The sequence below is a fragment of the Oryzias latipes genome, chromosome 5 (genome assembly GCF_002234675.1).
Source record: "Oryzias latipes chromosome 5, ASM223467v1".
Classification (NCBI taxonomy): Eukaryota; Metazoa; Chordata; class Actinopteri; order Beloniformes; family Adrianichthyidae; genus Oryzias; species Oryzias latipes.
Window position 1 is genome coordinate 14269086 of NC_019863.2, and position 17064 is coordinate 14286149.

General features: G+C 36.8%; 1 protein-coding gene across 1 annotated transcript; it reads right to left on the minus strand.

The window, feature by feature from the left end:
- Positions 1–5564: 5564 nt before the first annotated feature.
- LOC101157444 (immunoglobulin-like and fibronectin type III domain-containing protein 1) lies at positions 5565–16861 on the minus strand. The gene is made up of 24 exons (XM_011475006.3): positions 16579–16861; positions 14965–15032; positions 14666–14788; positions 14444–14580; positions 14260–14359; positions 14129–14170; positions 14011–14056; positions 13702–13885; positions 13276–13389; positions 12662–12824; positions 12260–12532; positions 11628–12035; positions 11418–11542; positions 11194–11335; positions 10796–11089; positions 10383–10679; positions 10131–10310; positions 9834–9962; positions 9258–9566; positions 9096–9181; positions 7751–7943; positions 7328–7624; positions 5808–6134; positions 5565–5712 (listed from the first exon to the last, which is right to left on the minus strand). The coding sequence occupies exons 2-24, from the start codon at positions 15014–15016 to the stop codon at positions 5708–5710; spliced, it is 4026 nt and encodes a 1341-aa protein (XP_011473308.1). The 5' UTR covers positions 15017–15032; positions 16579–16861; the 3' UTR covers positions 5565–5707.
- Between the last annotated feature and the right edge of the window lie 203 nt (positions 16862–17064).

Here is a 17064-nt window from a genome sequence, read left to right on the forward strand (position 1 = left end):
CACAGGAGACAGGCCCTTTGATATATTCTTGGCTGCACACTTTAAAACTGTTTTCAAGAAACAAGACAGGAAGTTGAGTCCCGCTAAACTAAATGCATGAGATGACTCTTGGACATCAAAAACTGTTGAAAAAATCTGCAGTTAATCAACTATCTTACCACGTATACCATGTGGAGTTGCATTTGCAGAGAACATCATAGGGCTTAAACTAAACAGTTGAAGGTTACCCATAACCACCATGTGGTCTTGGAAAGTGGACATGCTTTTCCACTTGTTTTGTTGTTAATCAGCTATCTTACCACGTATATACCGTGTGGAGGAGTTGCATTTGCAGAGAACATCTTAGGGCTAAAACAATACAGTTGAAGGTTACCAATGACCACCATGTGGTCTTGGAAAGGGGACATGCTTTTACACTTGTTCTGTTAACTAGTAATTGTTCAAAGTCCCACCCTGGTCATCTCTTTTCTCAAAACATTTCCAGTGGTCTTTTTATCATGATTATGCCATTTTTGCCAAAAACAAACAAACAAAAAAAAACTGTTACGTTATATAGAACATAATTTCTGAAGAGTGGCAGTAGTTCATTTGAAAATTTCCTCTAAGTTGTGTATGGAACTGTCAGTGAAGTGCAAGTCCGCCCCCACTTCTCGTCAACCAACTGTTTACACAGTCTCCTGCTAGCTTATAGGCCTTTACACCCACAACCTAACATTGTCAGAGCAACAAATTAATAACATATCGTAATAATAATACTGGAGTTATCCCGCCGTACAGTTTTGAGCAAGATACCAGTTTGGACATGGAAAAAGAAGACGTACATGGATCTAGTCGTCCACAGATGCATCAGAGCGGAGAAGGGAGCTTGTGGCCTACCTAACGTATTTTCCACGTCACAAATAGGCCCTTTTTAAACTGCATTTTTTTTTGTCTGCTACTGATACACAATGACTTAAATAGAGATATACTCAGAAATGCAACTTTGAGCTTAACTTTTTCATGTTTCCCTCCATCATCAGCAAAAGGCTACAACATGTTAAAAACAGTAAAAACACAATGGAGTGAATATGTAAGTCATAATTTCGCAATAAATCCCAGTTTCTCAGTGCTGTACTTTCTACAGCCTTAATACAAATAATTGCATACTTACTAAGATTGGTTCTGAGACTTGTTCCTCATTAAAATTTTTGTTTATTAAAGGTTTTTAGTGCTCAGAATTAACCAATTCATGGGAAAGTTGTGAAAATATGAAGGATGCCGATGGTATCCATTTGATGAGAGGACTGACTGATTTAATATTTTTGAAACAAAATGTAAAGTTAATGGTAAAACAACAGGCTTGGAGTGCTGCTATGACTTAAAAAATAAAACAAGACTTGCAATTTTAAGTCAAAAATTAAATAAGGACTCATCCCCACAGCCATGTTGGCTTAAATTGTGTAGATGCCTGGATTGTGGGTTAGTGCTCTGAAGGAGGAATAATGTGTTGAGACATTGCCACAGGATTACTTTAATCCAGGTGGTTCATTATTTGTCAAAACATGAAATGAGGTGGATGATGTCAGCATCAAGATAGGGATTTTTAGGTGAAAGTTTAACTGTGTTGTTTTTTGCCATAGATTTACTTAGATTTGAGTGTGAGGATCAAAAATAATAATTAAAAAAAGGTGAATCTATATTTACATTTATCTGAATCTAGGATAAATCATATCTCATAGCAAACTTTGAGAAGTTTTGCTGCCTGACCAAAAATGTCTTCATAAGCTTGCCGTCACGGACGATTGTGGGAGGAGCTGCCAATGTTTTTGGCCTGATCGCTACATGGAGCACTGTCTGTGTTGATCTCATTTACAATGCACAGAACGCGGTTGATGTTGAGAGAATAGGTTTATTTATTTAGATGAGCTCAAAAACATCGGTATTCTCTTCAATAATTGCTAAGACCTCTGACACACAAACACTGACACATTTCTGCAAGGATTTTCATTCACTGTATCCAAAATAGATAGGTGGTTAAAAAAATAAAAGAACTGCTCATTAAATGTAAATATAGTCAACAATACTTTTTCAGCAAATGTTTTATTTTATGTAACACCAGCAGCCAGAAGAAGCACAAGATTAAAAAAGTGAAGTATCTCTTCATGCTTTTATGACAGTGATAACAGATGGGCTTCCTGCGACGATGGGCAATCAGAAGGAGTGAAGATACATCAAGAGGTTTTTTTTTATTTATTACATCCTGTGAGAGATTACCATGGGATTTGCAAAAGAATCCTAACCCAGATTTTTTTCCTACTCTTTCTCATTGTGCCAGCTATCATAATATCACAGGTCTCCAGGGAGTTGCTTTTCCCCAACAGGGTTTTTTGCACAGATGGTAGTTGTATTTCTTTCCATGACTCACGTTCTCTGTTTTGTTGGCTGAAACAACCCAGAGTCTCACACTCTGACTCAAGTCCTGATTGGTGCCTGTTTGTAATGTTATTGGTTGCAGAACAGCTTATGTAATCTTTACAAGTTTCCTTTTGATCACAGTTAGTGATCAAGTGGATTTAGAACTCTTCCTCTTTCCCTCAGGTGGACTTTCTAATCTTTTAAAGAAACATCGACACGTAAATGTTCTTAGCTCCGTACTTCTGGATTTCTCACTTCTTTCATTAGATTTCTGTTTTCATACCAAGAACAATAAGCAGAGATCTGGCCTCTGCTGCAGCAAATGGATTTTTCAGTTGGATATTTATTTCCCCTGTGTCAATCCACAGGCAATCTATGAGCAGCAGTCTGCTGTGATTGGGCCCCCTTGAGATCTTAACTTCTACTCCATCTCTGAGCTCAAAGCTGTCCTTAAACCGGCTGACAACCAGAGACTCCAGAAGTGGAAAGGCCATCTTGAAATGTTGGCCCACTTTGATTATCAAAGACTTGAAGGACCTAGAACCTGTCTTTTCTATAGCTTTGTCTATAAAGCGTGAGTGAAGTGATGGTTGTATCACTGTATTACTGTAATTCTGTTTAAGAAGAAAATGTAAATACTACATCCAACATTTACTTTTTCATTTGAGCTTAATATCGTTTAATGTTGATTGGTTAACTACTACATTTTTATCTGTTTTATATTGATCTGCGAAAGGTTTTTTTTTTTTTCAAAACTGCAAAGTCAACAAGAATAGGTTAGGAGTATAACAATCAAAGACATATTCTTAACCCTTGTGCTATCTTAGATGATCCCACCCTTACATTGACGTGTTCTCCCTACCATGACAAGGGGGATAAAGGTGGAAAGATTTCATGTAATCCATGGACACCAGTGAAGATCACAAATCATTGAAGAAAAAAGGTTCAGTGCACTGTCTAGTGGATCTGGATGACCCAACTCCCAACGTTAAAGTGCCTAGGATAGCACAAGGGTTAAATATCTTCTGTTATCACCAAGTGATTCTTTCAGAAAGGGGATACAAAACACATTTAACCTAATTTTATCTTTAATGTGCCATCAACATGCAGGAACGGGAGTGCCCCACCTGGACGGCACAAATGTGAAACTGAATCTAGCACAACTTAGACTGATGAGGCCACTTGGATGAGTGGCAAAACGTTTCAAGACAGAAGAACTGAAGACCATTTGCTATGATTGAACTTCTGGACATCACCTGGATAGAAGAACCTTCACCTACATACCTTGAAAGAGCCTGGCAAAAAATAATGTTGAGATTTGTTTATATATTAAATGAAAAGGTTTCAAAAGCAGAGTAAGAATCAAAAGCTTTCAGTATGACAAAAATCTGTAAAAAAATCATTTTGTAACCCTTGTGCTATCCTAGGCACTTTACCATTGGGAGTTGGGTCATCTAGACCCACTAGACAGTGCGCTGAATATTTTTTCTTCAATGATTTGTGATCTTCACTGGTGTCCATGGATTACATTAAATCTTTCCACCTTTATCCACCTTTGTCATGGTAGGAAGAACACGTCAATGTAAGGGTGGGGTCATCTAAGATAGCACAAGGGTTAATAGAGCATATACACTATCATTCTCAAATCACAAGACATTTCCTTAGTTTACTTATTGGACGTGAATTGTCTTAATAATAATCAAAATGGTTTTAATTCAATTTGACCCATTCACCCAAATATCCAATCAAACTTAATGGTTGCAGAGGTGCTGAACTCCAAAGTCTTACTATGGCAATGTGTTTGGTTTTGATTGGTACCTCATGTTTCTGAAAACATTCTACACGGACAAGGATAGAGCTCGGGCCATGTCTGCATCATAACATGCTCCCATTCAATATGTCAGAATCCCACACATTTAGACCTAAACATTCAGACATTAAAACATGGGAGGCTTGATAATGATATCTATGCTTGAAGATGCACTCAAATTCACTCAGATAAAATGATTACATTGCAAGTCATGATTTTTTTAAATTGAAAATGACTGTTCATATTTATTAATATTATTATTAGAAGAATTGTTTTGTCTGTACAATTTATCCAACAGTTATACATTTCCAGTAAAACTTGGGCAACAGCTGCTGGTTCAGTTTCTTTTTCCATCAAAGAGGAACACTGTCAGATTCAGTGTGACATGAATCTGTTAAAAATGTTCCCTTTTTTCACTTCCACTTAAAGTACATTGATTAAACAATGGTTGCCCAGAACAATGTCTTCCTCTACTGTATAACATCATGCTGAGCAAGCACTCATAGCTTTTCTGAATAAGAAGCTTTTGTTGCTTAAAGTTCAGCTAAAATTGGAGCCTGACAAGGAGTTTTTTTTTATCCCTTTTTAAACTACTCTTTACATTCTTCTCTTAACTTTTCAAATTTAGCTTGTTGCTCTTGGACAATTTCATGTAAATCCACCCTGAATCCACCTGCCCTTTTTGTTTTCCTTGTTGACTTTTTGCCCTTTCGCACAGCTTCATCAGCTTAATACACACACCCGCACAATTCATCACACTCAAGAGGGCATGAGGCAAGAGTAAATATTCATACTTGAGAACCAAAGACGAATAAATTGACTAAGTAAATTAATTCATAATCAATTTAGAGGAAACACTTCTCTCTGCTCAGTCTTTGTTTATTATCTTTTACCTATATCAATTATAGACTGTGAGTCTTTTGCATTGCAGCAAACATCTCAGGATTCAATAAGTTCTTGTCCAAAGCTATGTATTACTTAACAGTGAGTGAGGTAAGCTTGTCTTCAGACACCTTAATTGCAGTCATTATTACCTTTTAACAATGGGATATTATTTTTAACTACAGACTATGGAAAGGTGTGATGCGACGCAGAATGTTTGTTTGTCTTTGCCACTCACTTGCTATGGGGCTTTCTGCCCTGGCAATATACACCAACTGTAGTTTCATGGTAGTACATTTTAGGATGCACAAACACAAAGTGTCACACCTATAGACTCAGGCAAATGTACATACATATACATACTATCTTATAATTCTCACACAATAGAATACAGGTACATGCTGTTTAGGTGTATTTCTAAAAAGGAATGGATTCTTAAAAGATGAGATGGCCTTCTTATTATAGATGACTGCATAGATCCCAGTGTTGTATAATTTATTACTTTTTCTAGTAGTTGTCATCACACTTTGTTAAAATACACTGCAAACACAAAAGTCCAACAGCTGGTTATCTGTGGCACTCCATTTAATCGAAATGAGAGTTCTGGATCATGGAGTTATGCTAATCTGGTGACAGAAGAAAAAAAAGTGAATATGAATGCCACTTTCAGTTAAATCATAATATAGACACAACTATGTAAGCTATGTGTGCTTTATATTACCTTGAATGACAAGTTGTGTTGAACATTCCACTCTTCCCAGAGAATTTTCTGCGACTACAGTGTACACCCCACTGTCTCTCGGTCCAACTGTCAGTATCATCATGGAGCAAACTCCACAGGTATTGGTGATATAATAGTTGATGTTAGTGTTGAGGCTGATGTTATCTTTATACCAGGTAACATGGGGCCTGGGGTTTCCTGTCACAGCACAGCTCATGTGACACTCATAACGCTCAGGACTTTTGTGCATTTTTAATGGAACAGAGAATGAAGGAGGTGCCTCAAAGTTGCAGTTCTTGGAAGCTGGAGGTGTCAATGAGAATTTTACTAAATAGAAGGAAAAAAACAAGAGCATTAAACATACTGACCCATCGGCAGTTTGTTTTTGTTCTCTTTCTTTAGAAGGAAAATGCATACTTTTGAACTTGATGGGTTTAACTCTTTACCCTTTAGCGAAAGCTCCAGTGTTGACATTCTTTCAACTATCCTAACTCTTCAACTCTCCTTTACGGAGTTAACAGTCTAATTCAAGTGGATTCTGAAGAGGATATGCAACACTTTAGTGAAGTGTTTATTCGATAAACGTTTATCTGCTGATTCTGTTGTGGACAAAAGGGGCATAACACCAACACGTGATCCTTTACTCTTCATTCTTTTCTTCGCGTCAGAATCAGCTGATTTTGTTGATTGCGTAAATGGCTGAAGAGTTTTAGAAGATCAAAGAGCGTGTGTTATGTAGGTGACAAGGACATTATCGTCAGTGTTAGAGTTAAATGGAATTACAGACTAAATTATATTCTATTCCTTGGAAAAACTACTGAGAATTTCTTTTTCTACCTAGTGTCTAAAATGTTTAGACACATCAAGTCTCAGTAAGAATTACTTTTTCTGAAACAGATTTCCTCCATCCATTGTTCTATTCCAGCTCATCCCTATCCAGGCACATAGAGTTATTGGATCCTACCCAATTTCAGGTGAAGGTGGGGTACACCTTAAACAACTAACTCGCAAGTTCACCCACGCTCACTTTGACACTTACTGGTAAACTATTTAGTATAATCAATTAACGTATGTAGCATGTTTTTGGACTGTGGGAGGAAGCCAGAGTGGCCCAGGTATGCTTGAGGAGAACAAGCAAACTCCACACAGAAAGGACCCAGGTGGGGTTTGAACCTGGGCCACTCTGAGGTTAGAGCCCTATGCACTACACAACTGAGCAACCTTTGTTAAAGAATTTATGGTGATCAAATGAAGCATATCATGTTCATGTATGCATTTAAACCAGTGCAGACCCAAAAAAGCGTTTGATTGTACTGCATTGTGTGTGGCTGATCGAATTCTGACTCATTTTATGTTGTGAAAAAATGATCTAAACTGGGAACTGTTTTATTTAGTCACTTATCATCATATTATTCTAATCTGGATTTTATTTAATACAATGTTTATATATTTAACCAGTGACTGTTCATGTTCATTCTTTGACTTTTTTTTTTACTCAAATAATTCCTATTGACACTTGCCTTTAGTCTTGTTTATTTCCCAGACAGCTGACTCAGATGCATCAGAGCGTCCCATGTCATTAATAGCATAAACCCTGAACTTGTACTGTCTGCCCGGCATGATGTTAATGACAGTGAACCTATTATTAAAGAGATGATCTGCCACAGTTTGCCAAGTGCACTTGACAGAGTCGTGCTTGGTGACCATGTAGTGCAGTCTGTCATCTTTTTTCTCATCCGGAGAGGGAGTCCATAAAATGGTCACTGTTCCTGAAACATTCTCCTCGAGCTCAATTGGACCAGGAGGTTTGGGGTCATCTTTGGAGAAGCAAAAAAAGGTGTTAGTTCTGTTAGTTCTTTTAAACTTTGATCATCACATCAGCCAGATTTTATTGTTTTCAACACATTTTTAATAGCAACTTTTTAACTGGTTTTAGACGGTACCTGTGACTCTTATCTCAATACTGGAAGTTTCTTGACCAACAATATTCTTGATAATAATGGTGTAGATCCCGGTGTCATGGCGCTCTGATGAGGGGATCATTAGCTGGGAGGATGTATCTGTATTGCTCACTGTCACATGTTTTGCAACAGGCAAGCCATCTTTGAGCCATGTGATGGTTGGTATTGGAGAGGCCTGTTTTAAGGAGGGACCAAATAAAGGTTATATTCTGGTGTCCTTTTTTTTTCAAGCAGTTGAAAATAAATCACATATGGAGGTGTATTTATAAATTTTCCGCTCAGATTTTAAGGAAGCAACTGCTGTTAGAAGCTCAAGACAGAATTAACATGACACAATTGTCTAAATACTATCAAATGTCAATAACGTGATATTTTATTCACATGCCTTTAAAAAAAAACGCACTTATTGTTGCACTTGTATTTTTAATGCTTAGATAAAATATGTTTTACAAAAATATTTGCCATACCTTATCTTAATTGAGTTGTAAGTTCAGGTATCATTTAAACATTGTAAACCTTTAAAACCGGAGCTTTAGCTCCAGTTTTGACGATCTTAGAATTACCATGACTTTTTCAACTGTTTGGGGAATTAATCTAATTCTGAAGTACTTTTCAGAATCCTTACACAATACTTTCACACCGCCCTCTGCAAAGTGCATTCAAGCGGCCACTCCAGTGAAAAGCAGAGAAGTGTAAATCCTTGTTACAGGATTCCATGTTCAAAACTCTCGTGTTCACACTTTAGGTACAAAATGTGCGGATATTGAACGCAAATCAAATGTTAAACCAGATCAAACTTTGACTAAACAGAAACTATGATTTGGTAGTGACATATGGATGGCGTCCCCTTTAATTTATGGAAAGGCCAACCATTTAAAAATTGATCAAGGAGGAGAAAATAATAGTTGTGGTTTGTGCTCGGCCAGAATTATATGACACCAAGTCTTTTGTGTATCGGAATAGAGCTGCAAAGAAAATGGCCTGAAGGAAGATTTGCACGATTTGCACCACTTCCACCAACAAACATCTTCCAACTGTTTGTGATGGACATGCATTAGTAAACAGTAGAAAACAAGAAGGCATTCCATGCTTCTGCAGTGTGAACACCATGGGCTAAAGACGTGTTCTTCAATGGGCATCAAATGCCCGGTGTAAGCATAGCATCACAGTAGTGAAGTCTTTATGAAATCAACGTAAATCAGCTGACTCTGATTCTTGTTCAGAGAGTGTGTTCTATTTTTTTTCACCGACGACAGCTCTGGTGTAAAAGGGTTGGTCCTAAAAATAAAAAAATAAAAAAATAAACAGGATAAAAATAATGCAAAACCTTAAAGTTGAGGTTGATTCGAGCAGAGTTACCAGCTTTCACCACCATGAAGTTTTTTGTTTTTCTGTCAGTGATTTGAGGCCTCACTGTGTTAAAAGGAGAGTCTTTTAGTCAATAATATCCATAAGTTTTAAAATTTACAAAGATTTTCAGATGTCTCACCTGGAGGAGGCATTGCAATGATGTAGTTGTCTAAGTCTTGGGGTTCACCATCTCCACCCTCATTAGTGGCAATCACTCTTACCCAGTACATGGCCATAGACTTTAGACCCACAATCGTGAAATAGGTCAGACTGACAGGGCTAGAGTTACAGCGACTCCACTCTGGGTTTTCTGCTGGTCTAAGTTCCACAAAGTATCCTTTGGCCTCATCTTGGACGCCTTCCTCTTCTGTGGGTGTGATCCAACCCAGTGTTAAGGTTGTATATGTGGAGTCTGTTACTTTTAAGTCAATAACCTTCCCAGGAGGTTCTGCAAGGAAACACAAATTTAGCGATTAAATGTTTATATTTCGACATCTGGATGTTCTCATGCTGAACATTCAGATGTTCAGCATGATGATCTGGTTTGTAAACCTACATACTTGTATATTGGACTGCAGCCCTTTAGAGCGCTGCAATACAGTATCTTAAAAAACCTTAGCTGATAACTGGTTGTAAATCATTGTAATAGTTAAACTAAAGAAAACCAATCTTAATTTAATCAATTAATACAGATATTTACTAGCTAGTTACTTACTCTTTGGATCTCTTGCAATTACAAATTCTGAAGGTCCACTTGGCTCTCCAGCACCAGACGTGTTGACAGCTGATACTCTGAACTCATATTCAACTCCCTCAATCACATCTTTCACAGCACAATGTTTCTCTGTTGACATAGGGATTTCTATTAAACACTCAATAATTAAAATAAAAAAGCAGTTTTCTAGTTTATTAGACAATTGAGTTTTAGATTTTTGCTATGTTTAAACAAAAAAAAAAACAAAAAAAAAAACAAGTTGAAGGTACAAATTCAGACTTATCAGGCAATCCTGACCTTTTATCAGCTGTTCTGGTGGATTGACCATGTTCCATAAATTACTGCCATTTTTGCGTTTCTCCATGATGTAGCCCAAAATATTTGTACCTCCAGTGTTAGCAGGTGCACTCCACGCAAGGTTAATGCAGTCTTTAAAAGCACTCACAATTTTGGGTATAGATGGAGGTCCAGGATATGCTGGAAAAGAAATACAAAATGTGTTTCAAGCGATCAGATATGGCTGTTTTTTGTGTTTCTAAGAGGCCTCACCCTTTGTCCCTGCTTGGATGTCATCTGTCTCCATCATTTCACTGATGCCATGATCAGTTTCAGCCCTGATATGGTAGCAGTATTTCCTGCCATGATCCACATCAGTGTCTCTGTATTTTGCATCTGAGCCGATCTTTCCCAGTTTTTTCCAGCTGTTGCGACCAATTTGCTGCCGCTCCAGGATGTAATTGCTAATAGGTAAACCCCCGTCATCTCTGGGGGGCCTCCACTTAAACTCAATGCAAGACGATGAGCTTTCAATGATTTCCACAGGACCCATGGGGGGTGTTGGCTTATCTGTACATTAAAAAAGGGAAATGTATTATACAATGTATGTTACAATGAATATGTTAAATGATTGCATGGGTTATGGATCAATAATTAGTGTAAGCAGTCTAATTGAGAAACTGTACCTAGCACAATCAGTTGGGTTATGGCCTCATTTGTTCCCCACTGATTTTTCACTTTAATCTTAATTTCTCCACTGGCCTTGCGTTGGCATTTGGTCAGAAGCAGGCGACTATGAGAAGAGGACTTCTCAATCTTGATATTGGTGTCCTCTACCAACTCTTCACCATTGTGGTACCACTGAATTTTCATTGGTTCATTTCCAACAAACGATAGCTTGAAAGCTGCGTCTTTACCAGTTTTGATTGTAATTGGCTTCAAGAACTCAGCAAGATCATCACTGTTAAATCTCGGGGGATCTGTTTAGAAAAACAAAATGAAAGCTGTGTGTCTCAACAGTTAAGAGTGAAGATGGGATTTGCTTGTGTTTTCCACATTGTTTTCAACATTTTTTCTTAATTACCTTCAACAAATAGCATAGCTTCAGTTTTACGCCTGTCAGCTTCACATCTGTACTTTCCAGCATAATCTTCTTTGCAGTTTTTGATAATTAGCTTCCGATAAGTTCCATCTTTAACTATACTAATATCCTCTGTTTCTTCTATCTGAAATGCAATCAGTCAAATATAAACATTTAAAATTGTTCCAGTTAATTGTAAAAGTATGTTTCAATTAGTGTTGTCTTACCTCCTTCCCATCTTTGTACCAAACTGCATCACAGTCTTCACTGCTGAGCCTGCAGACCAGTTCTGCTTCAGTTCCAATAATAGCAGTCACATCAGAGAGTCCACTGGTGAAGTAAACTCCTGGGTCTAGAGACGGCATGACCACATTAACAATTGGAGATATACAGAATACAGCACCATGTTTGGTGGGGAACTTCTAGCCTTGACTCACCTATCACAGTGTCGGGAACAAGTGGGCCTGTTCTTGCTCTCTTTTTTATCTGTTGGACTGGTTCTTCCTCCTCAGCTTTGTTCTCTGTTGGTGCAGGATCCTCAGTTTTCTGTGGCTTCTTACCTACATCGCCTTCTTGAGCAGGTGGATGTGTTTTTTCAGGATGTGCTATCCTTTCTACTTTTGGCTCTTGCTCCACCGCTACCTTAGGTGTATTCATTTCACTCTCTGGCTTTTCAGCAGGCATAGATGCTGCCTCCTCCTTTGCCTTTGCAATAAGCTCTTCTCTATCTTTTTGTAACTTAGCCTGTTGCTCCTGTGCAATCTTGAGAAGATCCTCTCCTCCTCCTCCAGCTTTAGTTGTTTTACGAGCTGCTTTTTTCCCAGCTGCTCCTCGGTTCTTGTCAGCTAAAAAATGTTATTAAAAAGGTTCACGTGTTCAATACATAAATAATCAAATTCAGCTGCAAAAACATAATTCCTTATTTCTATTGAGTGGGAACAATATTGCAAAGAAAAAGAGCATTTAAGGGCTGGTGTCAACTTCCTGTTTGGATTAAAATAAATCTGAAGCTTAAATATCAGAGATCTGTTCTTCTGCTAAGAAATGAGGTGATTCTTTTAAACTTTACCTTCAACTACAAGCCAGGCGCTGCAAGATTTAAGTCCAACCACAGCGGTATAGATTCCTTTGTCCAGTGGCAGGCAGTCTTTAATCACCAGAGTGTGAATCAGCTTGTCCTCTGATACAGTGATATCATATTTTTCACCTTGCTCTACTGCAAGGTTCTTCCCCATCCAAGTGATCTTTTGCATTGGATGGGAGACGACACACTGAAACACAGCATCTTCTCTTTCCTCTGCTTTCACATCCGTAATTTTCACCAAGAAATCTGCAACAGGAACTAAGGAAGAAAAAAGAAATAGATTAACAAAACCTATTCCTTATAATGCGTGTCCAGTCCTGTGAGATTAGACCCTTTTGGTCAAATGTGTGATCTGTAAGTGGTCCTAGAGCAGATGCTTCAACTTACTTTTTAGATCTGTGGAAAAGATTTTAACTCCATCAACTTCCACTTGATATAAGCCAGCATCCTCTGGGTTTACACCATCTATGCTGAACACAAACCTGTTTCCCACTCGCTTCAGTCCATGCTTTACCTCTGCATCAGCATCATAGGGAATCATGACTCCATCCTGTTCGCACATAGACGGACACCAAAGAGGTGACAATGACAATCTTGATCGTAACTTTAACACTCGGTCCACTGGAATTCCATAACTACTAGAATATCCATGTCAGTCATTTTGACTACTCGGACATTATTTGTATATAATTTGAAATATATTGAAAGAGTATTTGAGAAAATAGGACACTAAATCAAACAATAATAATTGAGTTTTCCATGGTCATTTTAGTAATCAGACATTATAGCCTGATTACTAGGTTTTAGCCTCAGAGAGTATAACCAAAAAGACTACAGACCAGGAGAAATATCAGGAAAATGTGGCAAGTACACACACATTTAAAGAAAATGTCAGGATCCTACTGGTCCATAGGTCATCTTTTTAACTGAGTTACAACTTTGCAAATTTACAAAGCAGCAAAAATGACTAGATAGTTCTGGTGTTAAGTGAAATGTCTTACCTTGAATAGGAATATTTTGCTGTTGGCGTCTTTGAGCGACATCTCAAATTCAAACTCTGCACTCCCGGTGGGTTTCAGTTCAATGGGTTTTAGGTTGCAAAGTTTTTCAACAACCTGCATTTTCAAAATTAAAAAGTGTATGTAGAGAATGGTGAAGCAAGTCATTTAATGTTGAACAGCCTTGCACTTTGCTGTATTCTTCCTTAACTGACATGTTTTTCACTTACACTGTTAGAACTGAGAAGCTAACTTATCAAAGTTAGTTTAAGTAATTTGTTGTTAATTAAAACATTGATCACTACAGCCCTGAGGGACATTTAAGGGACATTTAATCAAATCACTGAACAATGTCAGCTAGTGGTCTCTTTATTACTATGAGTCTGCCGGTTAATGGTTTTCAGTCAGTCAAATGAGGGAGAGACAAACCTTTTGCTGCTCCTGCTCTCTCTCCAGCTTCTTCTCGCTCAGTTTCTTGAGCATCCATCGGAAGTCAGTGACACCATATTGCACACAGATGCTCTCATAATCTTTTTTGTCTGCACTCAGCAACAATTCCCAGAACTTTTCATCAATTTCTAGCTTTTTCTCTTCTCTTGGTTCAATGTCAGCCCTCAAATGAGAAAATTATATTGGTATTTACAACAAATAGCTAATCACAGTCTAAGTCATCATGCAAACCTTGAAAAAAAAATATTTGTATATATACTGTACTGGTATATCTTTAGTTTTACTTACGTGCTTCTTAAAGTCTTTTTGAAATCTTCTGGTATCTCCCGTGCAGCTGCAAAATAAACAATACTTAAGCCTTTTAATAAAATCCCATAGGTCCTCTCTAAGGTTGACAACGTTTTACCTGTTCTTGATTGTTGCATGGCTTTGCTTTTTTTAAAGCCCACTGAATCCAGAGAATAGAGGCACAGTTAGAATTTAGTAAGATATAAATAATAAGTTTTGAGTCAGTTAAATACTAGACCTTTTCCACACCTTCAATTATGTTCAGAGTGACTGTAACAACTGCTTTCCCATACTCATTTCTGGCAAAACACTTGTAGACATCAGCTTGATCAACGGATACATCAGGCATCTATTAAAAAAATATGTGTTTATAAAAACCTATATGCCAGTGCTGCTACATAATTTTAAACATTAAACTTTAGTTATGTTTTACCTGGAGTTGGTGTTCACCAGAGATTGCATCAAATACTGTTTTGTACCTCTCCTCATTGATTTCCCCATTGCTTCTTACCCAGGTCACAGCAGGTGTTGGGTTACCAGTAACTATTGCTTTGAAAACTGCAACTTTACCTACAGAAATAGTAGAAAGAATGTGAAAATGTCTGTAAAATATTTACATTGTTAAATGAACTTAAAGGCTAACACTGTACAATACCTTCTTGAATAGTGAGTGCAATAGGTTTGCGGGTAAAATCTGGAGTGGACATGCCTTCAGGAAGATTCTCCACATACTGAGTAATCATGACCCCAGGAACCCGAGACTTCTTTTTGATTTTCACTGTCATCATATAAGATGCATGAAAACATTTGTTATTCAACTGGCATTACTAAACTTAAAAACCTAAGTACATAAATGACTTTATAGCAGTTTAACCGACCAGCTTGAACTCAGTTCTTCCCAGGTGCAATAATGTATTGTAAATAGAATACAATAATGAATCATTTGTGTCTTACCTTGTCCTGAAGCTGTTGGCTGTCCTTCTTTGGCTTTGGGAATCTTAAACATCTTGATAAACTTTTGTCTGTGTATATATATATATATATATATAGAGAGAGAGAGAGAGAGAGAGAGAGAGAGAGAGAGAGAGAGACAGACAGAGAGAGGTTTTATTTTGTTTTTCTGTTTTTCAAGTTGCGCAAAATAAAGTTTCTTTAATTTAGTCTTTGGAAGCATATTTCCATGTTCATATCATACACAACACATTTCAGTCCTGTTGAGAAGTATTTTTCAGGACACTCTCACTATAACGGATCTGACAATCAAAGCAGATGATTGGAATGAGCTCTATGTGTAATTTACCATAGTCCAAAGGTTTAAACTAGAATGCGTTTTTAGGAAATTTCCTGAAAAAGTTGGACATTGATCACCAATTCATCCCAAAAAATAAGTACTGTGATGATTTAAATGGTACTATAAAAAATGTTCATTTAGTTTTTTTTTAACAAACAGTTTCAATATCAGTTTATGCGAGTGCATAATTAGTTTGCAAATAGACAATATCATATTTCTAATGTCAACATAGTACTTGCATTTCATCTCTTCCAAATGTGGCACAGTAGGGCAGCATACCAGTAACACTAGTATTATGGTTTTTTGAATATTTGGCCCACATTATGTTTTATTATAAATAGTGACTTAATCAATATAGTATTTGATATGCTTTATTATAAAATAAAAAGTTTCAAGAGTATTTCAAAAAATTGAATACATACTTTTTATACTCTTAGGATAAAATAAAATAACTTCAAGTCCATAATGTAATTTACATCACGATTATTAATTTTAGCTGAAACCAAATAAAATGTCGTTTTTGTGTTGAGATTGAATGCAGTTTACTACATTAACCAATTGATGTATAACTTGTAAATTTATTCAGAAATTCAGAAATATTCATTTGTGATAAATAATGTTTTTTTTTAACTTCAGCTTATTATAACTTATTCCTTTTTCACTTGCCCTTGCCTTGACTTTTAAAAAGCAATAAAATTCTGTAAATGTGTACATTTCAATTCTATTCCAAATAAAAGGAAGAAGAAAAAAAAACGCATAGATAAAACCACTATAATCTAAAATTAGTCCGAAGGGGCAGCTTTAAGAACCAATTTTAGGCTTTTCTTTGGGGACATCACCTTCTTATTCTAACAATACAGATTTTATTTCCAGTGGAATTCCATTTATTTGCAGTTTTCTTAAAAGCTACTAAAATTATCATATCAAATCAATAATTTGCTTATAAAAATGTGCTTTTTGGCGGAAGTTTACAGAAGTCAAATTCTGAAGCCTTCTTAAAAATGTGCAGGCTTTTACTTAGTTTTCTCATTCAACTATTTGTTTAGAAGTAATATTTAGAAAATCTCTTTTTTTTAGTTAATTTTTGCCTTTTAGTTTATGAAGTTCTGCATAGTAGGACTGTGTGCACTTTCTTTTAACCACATCATTATGACATAAATTTATGGGAACTTGCAAAATACTGACAGCTACATGAAAAAAAGTCTTAAAAGAAAATAAGTAATGAAATACATGCTAAAATGTTTAAATGTTGTGGAGTTCTCGTTAAATGTACTTACTATTTTGTCACGCAAGCAGCTGTGTACTGGAGTCTGTTGCCAGCAAATTTCCAGGTTGATTCTGGTGCGTGTGCTCTTCGTTTTACAAAGCTATAAAGTCTTAAAAAGACTCAGAGCAACACAGCCCTCTAATTTTTCACTGTGGCTCTTGGAGATAGGTTTACCGACATGTTCCTTAGCCTGATAGTGCTGTAATTTCATGCAAAGGAGATGCCTGAGCAATAATGCTGGGAATCTCTGTAATGTCATCCTGTATAGTGGTAGCAACATGTTGGCAGTGACATAGACGCACCTTCATGGCACGTTTAGGTTTTACATTTACAAAACATTTTATTTTAACCAAGACAAAAGTATGTGAACTGGTGCTTAAATAATCTAAAACTGAAATGCTGTATTTCTGATTAAAGCAAAGTAAAGGGTAAGATAAAATTTGCAAACTTAGAAGTGGTTATAAAACTGAACTATTCATTCTGAGAATATTTAATT